Source organism: Hakea prostrata, chromosome 8 (assembly GCF_041222555.1).
Source record: "Hakea prostrata isolate BN-2017 chromosome 8, UWA_Hpros_2, whole genome shotgun sequence".
Classification (NCBI taxonomy): Eukaryota; Viridiplantae; Streptophyta; class Magnoliopsida; order Proteales; family Proteaceae; genus Hakea; species Hakea prostrata.
Genome location: NC_142607.1, coordinates 11,972,867 through 11,988,756, shown reverse-complemented (window position 1 = coordinate 11,988,756; position 15,890 = coordinate 11,972,867). Strand labels below are relative to the sequence as shown.

Here is a 15,890-nt window from a genome sequence, read left to right as displayed (position 1 = left end):
ACTCTGGCTGATTGTAAATGAATTGGTGCAACAAAAGCTTCCAACCGTAAAAGAGGAAAGCTCTTAACTATTCTCTTACTTGCAACCAAGGAATGGGGCTTTTTAATTTCAAATCATAAGCAATGGAATAGTAGTTGGCTTCTGACACTACCAGTTAAAATGTCTCACATAGATGTTCCCAAACCAATCACATGATAAAAAGTATTTATGACAAAATTCAAAACTAGGATTTGGACCAGCTTACGTGTTCCTCGACTAATTCTTGAGATAATTTTTTATATATGATTTAAATATACAACACGAAAGTTGATTTCAATCCATGATCTATTCACTAAGAGATTTTGATTATTGCCAACTGGACAACTATTTGATGGTAAATACACAGTCTTTTTAAAATAAGTCAAGACCCAGCTACGCAATTCCCATCGGAGGCCAAACCTACAGTTGAAGACATCCGGCATCTCTAATCCTATTTAGAAGATAGATTTTCTACCACACTCCTAGGTGAGTCATCTAGTATACCGATAGCCTAGCCGACAAAGCCCGGTCACTGGAATGTGTGACCCAATGACCAGCTACCCACTCTTGGTTTCTTGAACTATGGATCCAGGTTCTCAAGCCTAAAACTTTTTATAGTGGAAGTTATTATGTAGAAAACATATCTCATAAACTTTTACGGTCATTCGTGTAGTACGTACATTTTTTTTCTTGAAATATTTAATAAGTTATTTAGATGGTCTTATTTCATGCATATTCATCTTTTTTCTGGATTCGAAAGAAATGCTTGACTTCCTCTTTTTTTTTTTTTTTGGTAATAAACTTTCATTAAGATTGGGCCGAGACCAAGGTTGAAGAAATCAACCAAGGAGAGGAAATAGGCCAGATTGTCGAGCCCACGATCGACATGGCCCTCCGGGCTAGATCATGTGCAATCACATTGCTTGATCTAGGTATTACATCAAACTTAACATTAATAAACTGAGATTGTATATACTTGATATCCGACACAATCGGTACCAGTTCAGAGTTAAAGGTTTTCTCCGGGTGAAGTAAAATCTTGATCAGTTCTTCACAGTTTGACTGAAAAATGACCCTATCCAGCTGTTCACCCATCGAATCCATCATGGCTGCCCGTAGAGCAAGCGCCTCACCCACTATGGCAGACCCAAAATATTCATGTTTTGATATAGCCTTAAGAAGAGTACCATGTGCATCGTAACTCACATATCCCAAACCCATCTGTTGAGTACTTGAGTGGAAAGCTGCATCACATTGAAACGAGGTGCCAGTCTGTTGGAGAGCTAAACGTGCAGTGAGAGGTTCGCTTGGGATTATCGATGTCGGTCTTCATCTTTAGTGTGACATATCAATAGTGTGAACAAATATTCTTACGTAACATATCAATAGTGTGAACAAGACGCATGGTAGTCTAAACATGAAGTGATATGTGTCCACATTATAATGTAATAGTGATAGAATTTCAAACTACTTTGAGCCAAATATTTTAATGTATCAAAATAAATTTTTATTTCCTTTTTGGTAAATTTAGGTCACCCCCATCAATGCTTAGATACATATGTCATCACCCATAAATTTTTTAGAATCATTTAAGTCATTTTCAACTAAGGTTATTGACAAAAACCCATCAACATTTTAATCTTTTAAATTTGTTACCAACACTCAAGGTGTTTGTTGATGTTAATTTCATTGAAAATGACCATGGTCATTGGTCTTAGCTTCCTTTCTTCTAGAATCAAATCAAAAAATTACTTCAAAGCAACTTGTACAAGTTACCATCAGCATATCAATGTTGAAGCTTTGTTCAACAATGATGGCCCAGCTGAAATGAAAGAAAATGAGATTAAGAATGACTACCAATGAATAGATCAAACCGGTTGACCCGAACCAAATCGAACCGGTAGTAATTAAGACCGTGAGATCGAATAATGAGATTTCCATTTTCCATAGACAAGCATGATCATTTCCATGTGACAATTCTAACATGCGCATGTGAACCCATGTTGCTACTTTCAATTATCCAAATTAATTTTGGGTTCATATAAATACTCTGGTTTCCGATTCGAATCGGATCGGATTCGGTATTGATCATGTTACCATTTAAACACATGCAAGCCATGTGGCTTTTAATGGTCACGATTCAACAAAATTAATTTGTGTTGAACACGCAAATGTGGGTAAGCCGTGTTTGTTACTTTCACACTATTTTTGTCCTGTTACCAAATTATTGAGGTAAAAAGTTAGTAATTCTTGTTTTTTACTTTTCTTTCTCTCTTGTCCTATTCTAAAAGTTATTACAAAATATTTATTTGATTATTACCCATCTTAACCAGAGGATGTGACTTCTTAGACTTTTCAAACATTAAATTATTATTATTATCATCATTTTGTAGAAATATTATAAATATTTTTGAGTAAATCAAAATATATTCAACGACACAGGACAAGCGCATGGACTTTGCATTCTGATAAACCTGAAAAGAGCATGGTTGTATACATGGAGCGTTTGATGGTTTAAGAGCGGTAAATGGAGAAGAATCGTCCAGATTTCTCGGCGAGAAGTTGTTCTTAGGTTCGGTCTCTTTCCTTTCTCTCTTCTGCATCTTCTACTCAAAAAAAAGGCTCTCTCTCTGAGGATTCGTCTTCTTCTTCTCCGCGAAATAGCGGCGGGTATTAGCCGGCTACCCACAACTCAAAGAGCAGTAGAAAAAGAAAAAAAAAAAAGTTTGGAAGTTTGGCCAATGCGATTTCCGGCGAAAAGAACCAAAAAATCTGGGGCGCGATCCGGACATATGAACGCGGCATCGGTCGCCATGGTTGTATAGTCCTACTTGCGAAGAATTAGATCTCCAAAGTAAAGCCACGTAAAGTTTGCATCTCACGTTAGCTTATCTTCAAGGTAATATTACACCTTCTTAAAATAAATAAATAAATAAAACACTTCTGTCGGGAGCCAAGGGAGGAAATTTTCTATCCTAGTCCCATGGTCAACAGCCATGTCCTCCTTTTCCAGTCATCTATAGGCTAATGGAGATTGGGACAAAATGACTGGAAAAGGAGGACATGGTTGTTTACCATGGGACTAGGATAGACTTTTTATGGCAGCACAGGCAAAAGGGTGTTGGGGTCTTTCTGCAACAGCAATAGAAATTGAAGCATACGAGATGGTCTTTTATTAGCTAGATTTTTGAATGTGTATAGACTTCTTATCTCATTAGATTGTTAGTCTGCAGTAGCATCTCTCAATGAGCAGCCTCAATCTATCGACTGGGCAAGTTGCAACCTTACTCAAGAGATTAAGGGCGCATTTGGTAACATTCTTAAAATACAGTTTTGACGTTCTTCTGTTCTTTGGGAACGGAAGAACGGGTTAGAGGCGTTTGTTAAAACGGTTCGTTCTTTTGTTCTTTAAGAATGGACAGGTTAAAAAAATGTTCTAAATAACGCCTTTTGCAGAACATCAAAAAGATGTTTTTACCAAAGAACATAAATGGAAATCATAAAAATTGGTTCAAATTTAAACTTTAAAATGAGTTTGTCAAACACCAACTTATTCTAATAGTGTTCTGAAAATATTTTTAGAACGGATTTATCAAACGTCCATTTCCAAGCAAATGACGGTATTTTAGCACATAAATATTAAAAAATGGTTTTGCATAAGAACTGGTCTTTCATAATAAAAACATTACCAAACGCATGCTAAGAAGCTTAGTTGTTGCTTTTCTTTTCTAGGATTTCGATTTATAAATAGACCAAATAACTTTTAAATGATTATTTGATCGGGGAGAAAAACTATTTTCTTTAACTAGGGTTTGGTTGCAGATCCCTCATTTGTTTGTTGGTCTCTAGAATTGTTAGCATGAAGAGCTTAATATAATTTTCAGCTTGGGAATTTTTTTTTTTTACAGGAATGCAACAACCACGTTGAGTTTTAAACAACCATCCAGGGGAGGGCTCGAATCAAGCCTCCAAGGTTGAGCCATCACTACTAAGTACTCAATCCATGCTCCAAGAATTGAACTTGTGCATTCTCTAACCAGAACTGAGTTGCCTAGCCTTCTATGGTCTCCTTCATGGACATCCTTGGTTCTCCATTTCCATATTAAGTATTAGGTGCATGCAAAGATTATTGGCCACTGATTTATCTCCACCTTCTTTGATGCTGATGCCTACAAATTGTCTTGCACCCACTCTTTAAAACTGCTATTAATGAATCAAACTCAACTTTGAGAAGGGTTCATCTTATGCCACTTCACTCGGTTAAGGGGAGCTTTTAGGGATTATTTGGCTTCTATAACTGTGGTTTGTGAAGAGGATAGATATTTGCTTGGTACTAGAAGCAGAGCTCCTTGCAAATTCAAGGTTCAAAAAGTTGGTCCAAATTTGGGTGTTGACGGCCGGTAAAACCACCGAAACCTCGAAATGTCAGCAAAAATCGCCGACATTTAAAAGGGTTAAAATTTAAAATCATCTTTGCTGGAGATGATTTTTGCGGGAGAGAGAGAGAGAGAGAGAGAGAGAGAGAGAGAGAGATGTGAGTCCCAGGGTTTGTTGGTGCTGCTGGGTTACTTTCCCCAAAGGTGGACGAGCAGAGCGATGGCGCTACCTAGGGATAAAGAAAAAGAAAAGCTTAATGTCTCATCTTGAACGTTTCCTTCTTCCTCTCTTCTCCAACGTTCGGTCCTCTCTTTGAAGATGGAAATAAGCCATCGATTCCCTTCTCCGCATACGCCAAATGCAAAGCTTTCTCTCTCATGTATGTTGTCTTCATCTCCTTGCTTCCCTCCTTTTCTTTTTTTTTTTTTTTTTTTTTTTTTTCTATATACCTTCCGCAGCTTTCACTTTGTCCTTCACTCTTTGTTTCTATTATTCATATCTTTTCATTTGTAGTTCAAATATGTTGCTATGGCATTACCAAAATTAGGTTTTTTCGATCAAGGATTTCTACGGTCATGGCCAAAGCTCCTTCTAGCCCTAGTGGCGGTAGTCACGGGAGTGGTGATCAGAGTCCCCGTTCAAATGTTCGAGAGCAGGACAAGTACTTGTGAATCATAAATATCAGTTGGATCACCACGATATATCGACCGTCAACAATATATTGTTGATTTATTGACGATATATTGTCGATTTATGGCATACATTGTTTCGGGTGGGGGTTTGGTGTCTCCCATGGGCGATATGGCGAGATATCACCCAGTGTCAACGATATAATTGAATCTTGCTTGCAATTGGAAATGGAGAAGGACGTTGGTCATTTGCTTTTTGAGTTTGATTCTCTAAATGCTATTTCATGCCTCTCCACTAGTCGAATGTTGCTTGAAAGGTTGGCCAAGATCATCAATGACATTAGATCGTTGAGTAGTTCGATAGGACATAGGGTGGTTAATCATGTCCTCACGGATGCAAATGCAGTTGCTAATTGGATGTCGAAGGTACCACTAGTGATTAAAGATCCTTGACATTCCTTCTAGATCCCCCTTCTGAGTTTGAGGAGATCCTTTAGGTAATTTATCATGACTCTATTAATATTTAGTTATTTCTCTACTTTGGGTCATTGATCCTGTATATGATAGAAAATAAATAAATACAGCCACATGAAACAAATTGACTAAGGAATTGGACCCACAACCCCCCATTCTTGTGATTGGGTTGACAATGACACCCCCTCTCCAACAAAAAAAAGTGTAAGTCCCAAAAAATCAGGTATAAAATATGACAAATGTGGTATAGCTATAAAAAAGATATGTGTTCTATCAAAAGAAAGAGCCAATATTTTTTCCTCTGCAGTGGATCCCACTAGGGGGTGATTGAGTGTAATATAATTTTCCCTCCTGAAGTGGGTCCCACTAGAGAGTGATTGAGTGTAATAAAAAAAATCTCTGGGGTGGGTCCCACTAAGTGGTGATTGAGTGTATCTATTCAAATGTATGATTGGGTAATGGTGGTTATGTACAGTAAATAATAAGAAATCTTTAGATTGTCTAAATATATATGGATAAAACTCAAGTTTTTTTTGTCAATTTTTTTTTTTAGGGTATAACACTTCATTCATGAGCTAGTGAAACACACAAGGCATTGTTTTTACAGAGATCCACAAGCCAAGTGGAGGAAATAGGCCACCTTATCAGTGACTGGGATGATAAAGCTTTCCTAGCTAAGGTATCAGCCACATGGTCGAGGGACCTTGGTAAAAACTCAAAAGAGCATGACTGAAAATACTGTTGCAATTCCCAGATATCTTCTAAAATTGAGGAGGCCTCATGAGTTAAATGTCGTTTTTTGTTTTGCATTTCAATGAGTTGTAAACAATTTGATTCACAGATCACTCAGAGAAACTCTTCCTCAAGTGCAGCAAGGAGACCTGCTCGTAAGGCTATATCTTATGCCACTAAGCTTGGAGAGGCTTGAGTTTGATTCGATAATGCCAAGAGAGGATCCGTTGTTTTATTTATAAATAATTACTCCAACACCTCCCAAACCTGTACTTGCTATCCAAGACGCATCAGTGCTTAGTTTTATTGTTCCTACTTCCTACTAGAGGATATTTTTGTCACTATTTAATGGGATTATTGATCTGGAAATTTTTTGTATTGTGTGTTTCATATTACAGAGGATAATTGAAATATTTCAAATTGGTTCTTTGAGTATAATTTAGAAGATTGATCGAGAGCAAGTATCGTTGGAGAGCCTGCGAATCGAAGCCAAGGTTGGGCCCAAAAATCTGCTTGTACCACCCTCTATGGATCTTCATGAAGAGAATTTCAGGAGGCCAAGGTCAAGAGTACAATCTCTTCAAAAAAAATCCTCAAAAGAATTAATACATTCGCTTAGGGCCGGTTTGGTTACTTGAGTCGGTAGATTTCAAAAATTTAGAGATTTCAAATCTGCTTCAAATCTCTAGGTCTGGTCGAAATTAACGTTTGGTAGTTTGAATTTTGGAGAAATTTCGATTTACCTAAAAATATTGATTGATATGGTCAAATCTTCGCTTGATGTGGGGAATCTCCCTTTGTGTAAGTGAATCTCTGATTTGTCGGTTCCCACCACAAATCTCTGGCCGGTGACCGCGCCTTATGGTTTCACCTAGAGAGAGGTAGAAGATGGGTCTAAGGGTTGGGTGAGATCATTTTAAATGACTTAAATGGGCTGAATGACATTTAGGTAATTTTACCTGCTATTTAACAATAAAACTTAACTGTCGGTAACTTGTAATTTTTCAAGTCAGTGTCATTATTTTTATTATTTTCTTTTCTATGCAAATTCCACAAATTCATTCATTCACAGCTTTTGTTGAGAAATCTCCACTCTTATAACTTTTTCGCCATCCAAACGAAGCGTAAACTCATGTGACCTGGAGTTGAACGCCACTGCTACAGGGCAGCGTGGGTTTTTACACATCGTAAATTACGAGACTGGTCGAAGACCTCACGGTTGCAGGGCAGCTCCGCAACAGCAGCCATGGCCATGGATGGGAGCTACGGTGACGAATTTGCGGTGGGAAGCTTAATCTCCATTAAAACTACTCTGGGTGATGAGTTTCAGGGTCAAATCATCACATTTGACAAGCTTTCCAACATGCTCGTTCTTCATATCCTCTGCTATGGCAGTCTCGACTGCAAAACCAATAATTGTTATCGTGTTTCAATTTTTATTTCGCAACCAAAACTTTTCACCTCTGTATTTGGTCTTTCTATTAGATATGATTGAATTCCTTAACGTAGTTTGATCTGCACAAGAAGGCCCGAAATCCGGCCCTCGTCGAAACATTCGGCTTTTGCAGGCCAACTATATAAAAGAATCCAGCATACTGGGTCAAGCTGAGGATCCTCTTGATGCCAAAAAATGTTACCTCGATCTTGCTATCCTTCAAGCTAGGGAGGACGCTGCTATAAGGTGCATCGAATTCAAAGATTATTATTTCCTGGATGCTAGATTTGTTTTGTTCTTCTCTTATTCCGCCCCCCCACCCCCAATAATCTGGGTAAGCTGTATCGCAGGCAAGCAGAGACGGATGCAGAGAGAATTGGGGTTGGGGTTACAAACGAGGCTCAGAGAATCTTCGATGCATTATCTAAGACGTAAGTGTGCTGGCCTTTCATGACTTATCTCAATCGTATGAAACTGGTGGTTGTTTTTCCCCCTTTGTTCTGGTATGCCTTGCTCATCAAAGTGTTAGCCTTTCTGTAAATTTTGTTATCTTTCAGGCATGATGCTGTGACACTTAATGTTAGGAAGTTGCATTGGTTGAGGTATCCAATTAGGTCACCGATAGAACCCCCAACAACCCAGGAAAAGTTAAATAACTATGTATGACATAAATTGAATTCATAGAAAGCAAAGACACAAAAGGGAAAACTTGCTTCCTGCTCCTTGGTTTTTATAATCGTGTTTTCCGAGTTGATTTTGGTGTTGGGGACAGTTTGAAATGTTGGGAGGACGTAGTACAATATATAGAAAGTTTTGTGTTGATGGACGAAATGACTGTCAACAAAGTATAAAAGAAGGATTTTTTTTTGGGGGGGGGGGGGGGGGGGGAGTGTTGATAGAAAGATTAGAAAATGGGAGAAAGACTCAAGTTGCATCTTGTACTGTATCAACATGAACAATTACTTACCAAGGTTCTTCTTTTCCTCCTCCCCAGCTTGGGTTGACTGTCATCCATTCCTCTATCTGATGAGGCTGGATGGCAATAGTCTTATAATGTTGGATGCCATTTGAAAACCAATTTGACGTGTAGATTCGAGGTTGTCTAGTGATGGTTGGCCTAGTCTACTTCTCTGAATTGTGTCCATGATTCATTAACCTTTCACAGAGAAGCTTAGTGTTAAAGGTAGAAGTTTACTGTACTTATACCAAACTGCCAATTGGTCAAAATTTCACTAGATGTGATTTGCTACTTGTACTTAATTAACTTGCCCCCTTGTCCCCTTGTCATCCCGATTCCCTCATTTGTCATGGTCTTGCTCCAATGATTGATTTCCCGTTGAGTTCCATGCACCACATGTTTGTAAGTGACAAGATTTCATTGACAGGGGCACCATGAGTAACAGGCTTATAACTACTCTCCGTACAATGTGCCACACATGCTTCAGTACCTTTGTTGCATTATGTTTAGTTCATTTGCTTTCTGTTTCTGTCCCTTTTTTCTTTTTTTGGGTATTGTTTCATTTTGTTTTGTTGGAGTGCTTGGTGCTTCAAATTGTCTCCATCTTCTCATAATAAGACAATTTAAATCATTGATTTGGTGAATAACTACAACAACAAATTTTAATGTTTCATCTTGTTTTTATGATCATGATTTATTATCCTTAATATTTTTTTTTTTTGGGGGGGGGGGGGGGGGGGTGCATCAAGGTCAATAAACTAAATGTTTGTCTGCATTTTGGAGAACTTACTCTGTTACGAGTATGATAGGAGGGTAAATTGTAGAGAATATTGGGGGTCAAGTTAAGGATTTTTAGGGTTAGAATGGTCAAAGAATAGAGGGGTAATCTTAGTTTATAAATGTGATAGAGCAATCTGTTTGGAAGACAATGAAGAATTACCTCCCAACTCCCATTTCTTCCTCTGTGTTCGTCTTCTTTCCCAGTTCCCCTCTTCTTCTAGCTTCTGTTCTCAACCCGCCGATCTTATTCTCTAAGTGTTAAGCTTGGGTACTTATCACATTGACCTGAATAAAAGTTAGTTGGATTATAAGTGGATTTTGCTTCTCACCATGCAGCGCACATGTTTCATCTGATTTTCCATTCTATGCTTAGTTCCTTTGTCACCTGTTGATAATTATTTTGCTTGTAGTGCGTAGTGCTTCAAATTTTCCTTTTGTTAAAATAACGAGAAGCTTTAGATCATTGGCTTTGTACAAATACTTGATATTATTTGTCTTTACTTTTTTAACTCTTTTAGAATCCATTTCCTCTATCTTAACTTTCTTCTTCACAAGCTTCTTGCTTGATAATCAATGTCAATTTTTAACTTTGGATGTTACTGCATTAGGACCTTACAGAACTATTTCATTATGAAATGTTGAGTTATTGCTGATGTGAAAAGTATGCGGAGTTCACATTGATGATGAAATATTCGATAGTGTATTGTCTTAATAGTGACACCAGGAGTTCACATAAATGATGAAATAATCTATAGTGTATTGCAGTAATAGTGACATCTTACTCATCCATTTTCAAGTGCATCTATTCTTGATGTGGGATCCCTGTTTTTTTTTTTAATCAGGCTTCCGGTTCGCTGGGACAAGACTGTCATTGTGGTGATGAATGAAGTCCGTGTTTGTAGTCCGTATCTCCCTGAAAATGTAACTGGTGGAACCCCAGCTGCCAATGATAGAGTGAAGAAAGTGGTAATGCATATTAATAGTTGAGTGATGCTGAGTTTTTCTTTTGGTTTTCTGTTTGTTCTTTCAACTTTTAGATACATTTCAAGTTTTAGATAGAAATTTTAGCTTATTATTATTGCAGCTAGAACTTGAAAGGAAGAGGTTGCAAGCTCGTGGACCAAGCCAGTGATAGGTTGTCAGTTCCATTGTATTGCTCTTGGGGAGTGTAACAAGTGTTACAATATGCTAATGCCTTATTTAGTGCAATCATTGGTGCTTTGAGGTATGTCCTATGGTGGCTGGCTATTTAGCCGTAAACAGGTTCTGTTGGAGGGGAAAGACACCAAAGTAACTTTTATTCACATGCTCGTCTAACTGTGTACATTATACTAGTTAAGTCAACGTGAAAGTCAAGATTTCATGGTTGAATTATGAAGGTCTTTCTTATTGGAGGTTGTTTTACTTCTAGTTCTAGCCAGTATTTGGATTTTTCTCAATGGTTTCTTGTTTGACTTGCCATTGTGTCCACTGTCCACACAAGGCCTTTGTCTATGCCTTCAAGAGGGTTTGGATGAGTTTAGTCTGATGCACCCATATGTAGGAGATGTATGGAGGATGTTGCATGATTTTGTATAAATGTTGTAGACTGCAACAGCCTAATGCTTTGCAAAAAGCTGAAACCCGAAGCTCCACAATTGGTATCTGTTTCAAAAGGATCACATACCATGCCTTGATAGACTGAGGATGGCATAAACCATTAATCTTGGTTAGGCCTTTATTGTCTCACTGATATACCAGATTTAAACCTTATAATAATGGTTAAAAGATACCAGGAGGATATAGATTATGGCCACTAAATTTAAACCTTGATGCGTTGACCTCCAATCACTCTAAAACCATTAAAAACAATTTGAAATTTAGCAGGCTATTTCACCAAAGATGATCCCTTTAGTTTGCCTATTTAACTATAGTCAATGAACATTAATTCTTCATCTATTGTGTCATTAAATAATCCTAAGAAATTAAATTAATTCATTAACTAGAACATAATTCATTGAGACTCAAATTTGTGTCGTAAATTATATGTGAAGAAATCTATCACTAGTATGCTATTTGCTATAGGAAAAATAGTAAACCACTTTGATCCCTATTAAGACCTGATTTTTTAGTTGGAAACTAAGGGAAAAACTCTAGACAAGTTCATAATTGCTTTTGGTCTAAATTGGGAGCTTTTTATAGAGGTCTGTAGGTACATTGTAAAGATTATGTAGAATTTGGAGAAATCATGGCAATGTTAGCACCCTTAAGACAGGTCTTTGGTAAATGATGTGGTACACATGAGTACATGTTTTGGAATTTAGATAGTTGAGAAAATGGAATTTGTATCGGCACAGGTGAGATCAGTAGAAAGATGCATCTGCAATCTGTATTGATCAAAAAGGGCAAAATTTCATACTACATGGCATGTCTTTCATTAGGAAAAGGCAAAATTTGAAAATTTTTGAGATTCTGTGGAGCTTATGGTCAAGTAGTACATTAATCTAATGATTGATGCATTCGGCCATGATTTTTGGAATTATGTCAAGTTGCCTTCTGTGGCTGCATGTTTTTTCTCCCTGTTATGTTCTACTTCTGGTCTAGTTAAAATAGTTTTGGCTAAGTACCCAAAAATAGTAGTTTTGGCTAAGAGCAGTAATTCTTTGCCTCAGTTTTAATTTGTAGAATTTATGTCTGGTCCCATCCTTGCATCCTTGTCTGCCATTTTATTTGAGGTATTTTAAGTGTAGAGGAGTAGTGCAGAACTGCAGATATGCTTCTGTGTTGCCTTGTTCTGCACGTTCCACCATCAAATTAAAGTTGAAGTTTTTACAAGACAGCTATAAAAGAAAAAGACTGAGATGGTTGGTTCTACCATTTAATGGTGGATGCAGCCCTAGATATAGTTAGATAACGAAGTGGGATTTATCTATTGGGTCCAAGTAATTGGGTTAAATCCTAGTTGACTGGAGTTAAGAATCCTGACATAATCGTGTTAGAGACAAACATTCTACTTTTTTCCTGGATTAAGGCATCCCCCTTCCCCTCCTCTATCTGGGCAAACACTTGTGAATTTCTGGCTGAGAAAGTTTGGTATATCATGTCTAAGACAGTGACAAGTACTGATCCTGTGAAAACAAAAGTTAGATTAGTAGTGTTCTCTTGATATGTCAGATGGCTTCACTAGAATTATGTATTTATAAAGTGTGGAATGAAAGAAATTGAGCTGAACAGTATGTGAATATATTGGAGGATAGGTGGGAATAGCATGCCCAGTTAGACTTTGTCCCTTGACTGAAACCATTTCTTAGATGGTAGTAAACCATGGACATGGTGTACCCCAAACAGTACGGTCACAAGAAGGGCAAAACCTGGCCTAAACTAAGGGGTTGTTTGGCAGTATCCTGTGCCAATTTGCCCATTTCTGCACAGAAGCAACTTTTTATGCTTCTGTGCTAAAATGGGTAAATTGGGCACTGAATGGGTACTGCAATCTTGTATGGTTGGGCACAGATGGGCATGTTTCTCTTGCAAAATAGACATAGAATCTTGTATGGTATCTACAAAAAAGAGAGGTTGTACAAGTACTTAATACACACTTGCTCACAATAAAAACTCAGGGATATAATGCTTTAAGTAAATTAGTGGCAATTTTGCTGTTGTTGTCAACTGATTTGCAATCGTCTTCTTTTGCTCCTCCACGTGTCTTGCTTCATTTTGGGTGTTATTAGGGGGAGCATAAGGATCCAATATGACTTCTGCTGGTATCCAGTGCTGGTCTTAGTACTCTTGAAACTTTTTGTCAGCAATTTGTTCGTCCCGGATGTAGTTGTGAATAGCATTACAAGCAATGACAATTTTGGCTTGAGTACTTAATGGAAACCTGTGATGCATATTACACAAAATCGGACCTGCTCTTTAGGCACCCAAAACACCTTTCAATAACATTCATTACCGAAGAGTGCCTATTGTTGAAAAGTTCAAGTGCAGTCCTTGGCCGTCGACCTCTCCCTTGAAATCTTGCAAATGAGACTTAGTACCCTTGAATGGTGTCATGAATCTAGTCATAATCGGGTATCCAGAGTCAACCACATAATATGTACTACAATTAAAAATAGATTCAAGTCAGTCCCATCAGTTTTGATCCGATGAAGGGTTAAAAAGGATTGAAGAACCAATTGTATTAAATTTATCGGGAGTAGGATGAGGAAAATTTATACTCAAGGTCTGTAATTGCTTGTCTAAAAACTTTGCAATCATTTGCAGAACCCTCCCAGCTAGTATAGACAAACGTGAATTTCATGCCGAAGGAACAAACACACATGACATTCTGTGTGGTAATTCCTTTCCTTCCACGATATGGTACTTGTCGCTAAGCCAGTACCACTGCATGCACATGGGTGCCATCAATTGTACCAATACAAACCTAGTACAATGAATATATTCAAACCATAAATAGACCTTGAGCAGGAAATCTAAATGCTTACTATTCTACTCCATTAATAAAAGCTTGTATCATACCTTGAAGTAAGGGAAGTGTTTTAGATTTGTTAGGATCTTTGTGGGAACTGCAACAAAGTTAGGAGGCCTTATGTTTTCTCTACTTAACATTATGAAAGCATCCAACACCCTCTCAAATATCCTTGTAATTGTCTCCGGTGAATGTTAAAATCTTCCGCAACATCCCTATATTTAAAGTTATGGCCAAGCAAACACAAAAAGATCCCAAGCTGTTCATCTACTCGAATGTACCTAGTATCATTTAACCATCTTCGATGTCGCATTTTGGACTCCTAGGTTATAGAACACATGTCGCTCCATCTTAAATCTGTTGTAGACACGATCTATATGCCCATCTAAGATTTCTTTAACCCGTTTGGGTCCAATGAGTTTGCTATCTCATATTGGCTCAGGGACATGGGTCACTTGTAGTTGATTTATTAACATCTCCAAACCTAAATACTCCATGAAAATCTCTTCATCTGAATTACTATATGTATCCATGTTATAACTCTAATCCTCGTAAAATATAAAATATTGTATTAAAAAAAAAAAAGAAAAAGGAGATAGCATCTATCTCCAATCCATAACAATCTATAACAAAATATGTTTAAGCCATACAATATAAAAAGTGCACATAATCCATACAATCCATAAAAAAGATAAAAAAATCCATATCATGACAAACCAAGGAATCCATCTGAAGGGGGGAGGGGGAACATCATCAGCAAGTTGTTCAAATCCGAGAAGGGTCACTGGGGTGGATGGGCAACTCCAACCAATACATTAAGAGTAATCTCCCTCATATTGGGGGGGGGTTAGATATCAGCACGTCTCTAAATGTTGGGTTCGACTTGGCACTTAAGATTGCCTTGCTATATTTGGGGGTATCCAAATTCATGCTCACAATAACACTTATGCACTTAGCAATGCTGAAGTCATTTTGAGAAGTTGAATAAGCCGTATCCTTCAAATATTTGTCCCGCTTTGCCAAGCACATTTCTGAGAAGGATTGGATTGCACTTGAATTGGTGATTTCTGGGCCTGGGCTCTTTCTCTTTCTTCTCTTCGCATTTGGAGTCTTGTCATGTCTTTCAAGAGGAGGGATGGGTCCACTGGGTGTAGGTAGTAGGTAACACCTCAGGATCCACATTAGAAATGATGATTAATGTCACCTCCATCTGAGCTATAATCACCTATAGACTCGTAATTATCTTTGCTCAAGTCCACTGTAGGCTCTAGTGCAATGTCAGGAGTTATCGCTTATTCACTTGTAGCATATGTATCCCCGAAAATTTTACACTAGTCTTCATACTCTAGAAGGCCATGCTTCCTAAACTTGGCCCAACCTGAATTAGCTTGTCATACATTGCACAAATGAGTACATAAATATTGTTTCAAACAAAGCAGTAGTACTAGAAAATAAAATAAAACATAGCTGAAATTACCTTGATATGAATTTCCCACAACGACTCATCCTCAACAGTGGCAGTTTTAGGCATAGGGTTCCACCAAAATCCCGAAGTTTCCATGAATCTTTTAAAATTGGTATACTGTTGCCTTAGCTTGTTGAACTTGTTTGTCAGTTGCTTCATTTCATAATTCACATTTGTCTTGCTTCTAATTTTCTCCAAAATGTTCTTCCAGCCTACCTTATTGAATGTACTAGTGGTTTTGTTTGAAGCGTTAACCTCTTCAACCATGATTTCCATAAAAACTTTGGTTTGTTCTTTGCTCCAAGTGGCAGTTTGATGTGTGACAACGACATTTTTGGCAAACTGCTAATTCATAAAAATAATAATGATGTATCATACCAGTTACTAACAATATAATAATCAAGATACAACTACTAAGGTGTTGATAAATAATAAAGACATTCAAATATTTAATGAAAGGAAGATATATGATATCAATTATCATTCCATAATAACATAACAAAATGTAATTAAGCAGTTGAATCCAACAGTAATAGAATTACACCACATAATGCAAATATTCCTATCACTAC

At 37.5% G+C, this 15,890-nt stretch overlaps 1 protein-coding gene across 2 annotated transcripts; it reads left to right on the top strand.

The window, feature by feature from the left end:
- The first annotated feature begins 7,313 nt into the window (after nucleotides 1-7,313).
- LOC149006929 (RNA-processing, Lsm domain-containing protein) lies at nucleotides 7,314-14,614 on the top strand. 2 transcript variants are annotated; one of them, XM_089165731.1, is made up of 5 exons: nucleotides 7,314-7,607; nucleotides 7,753-7,911; nucleotides 8,016-8,096; nucleotides 10,246-10,369; nucleotides 10,488-14,614. In XM_089165731.1, exons 1-5 carry the CDS (start codon nucleotides 7,477-7,479, stop codon nucleotides 10,533-10,535), a joined length of 543 nt encoding a protein of 180 aa, XP_089021857.1. In that variant the 5' UTR covers nucleotides 7,314-7,476; the 3' UTR covers nucleotides 10,536-14,614. The 2 variants fall into 2 exon arrangements, with proteins under 2 accessions (XP_089021857.1, XP_089021858.1); XM_089165732.1 differs by having other exon boundaries at nucleotides 10,246-10,385; nucleotides 10,488-10,577.
- Nucleotides 14,615-15,890: the final 1,276 nt, after the last annotated feature.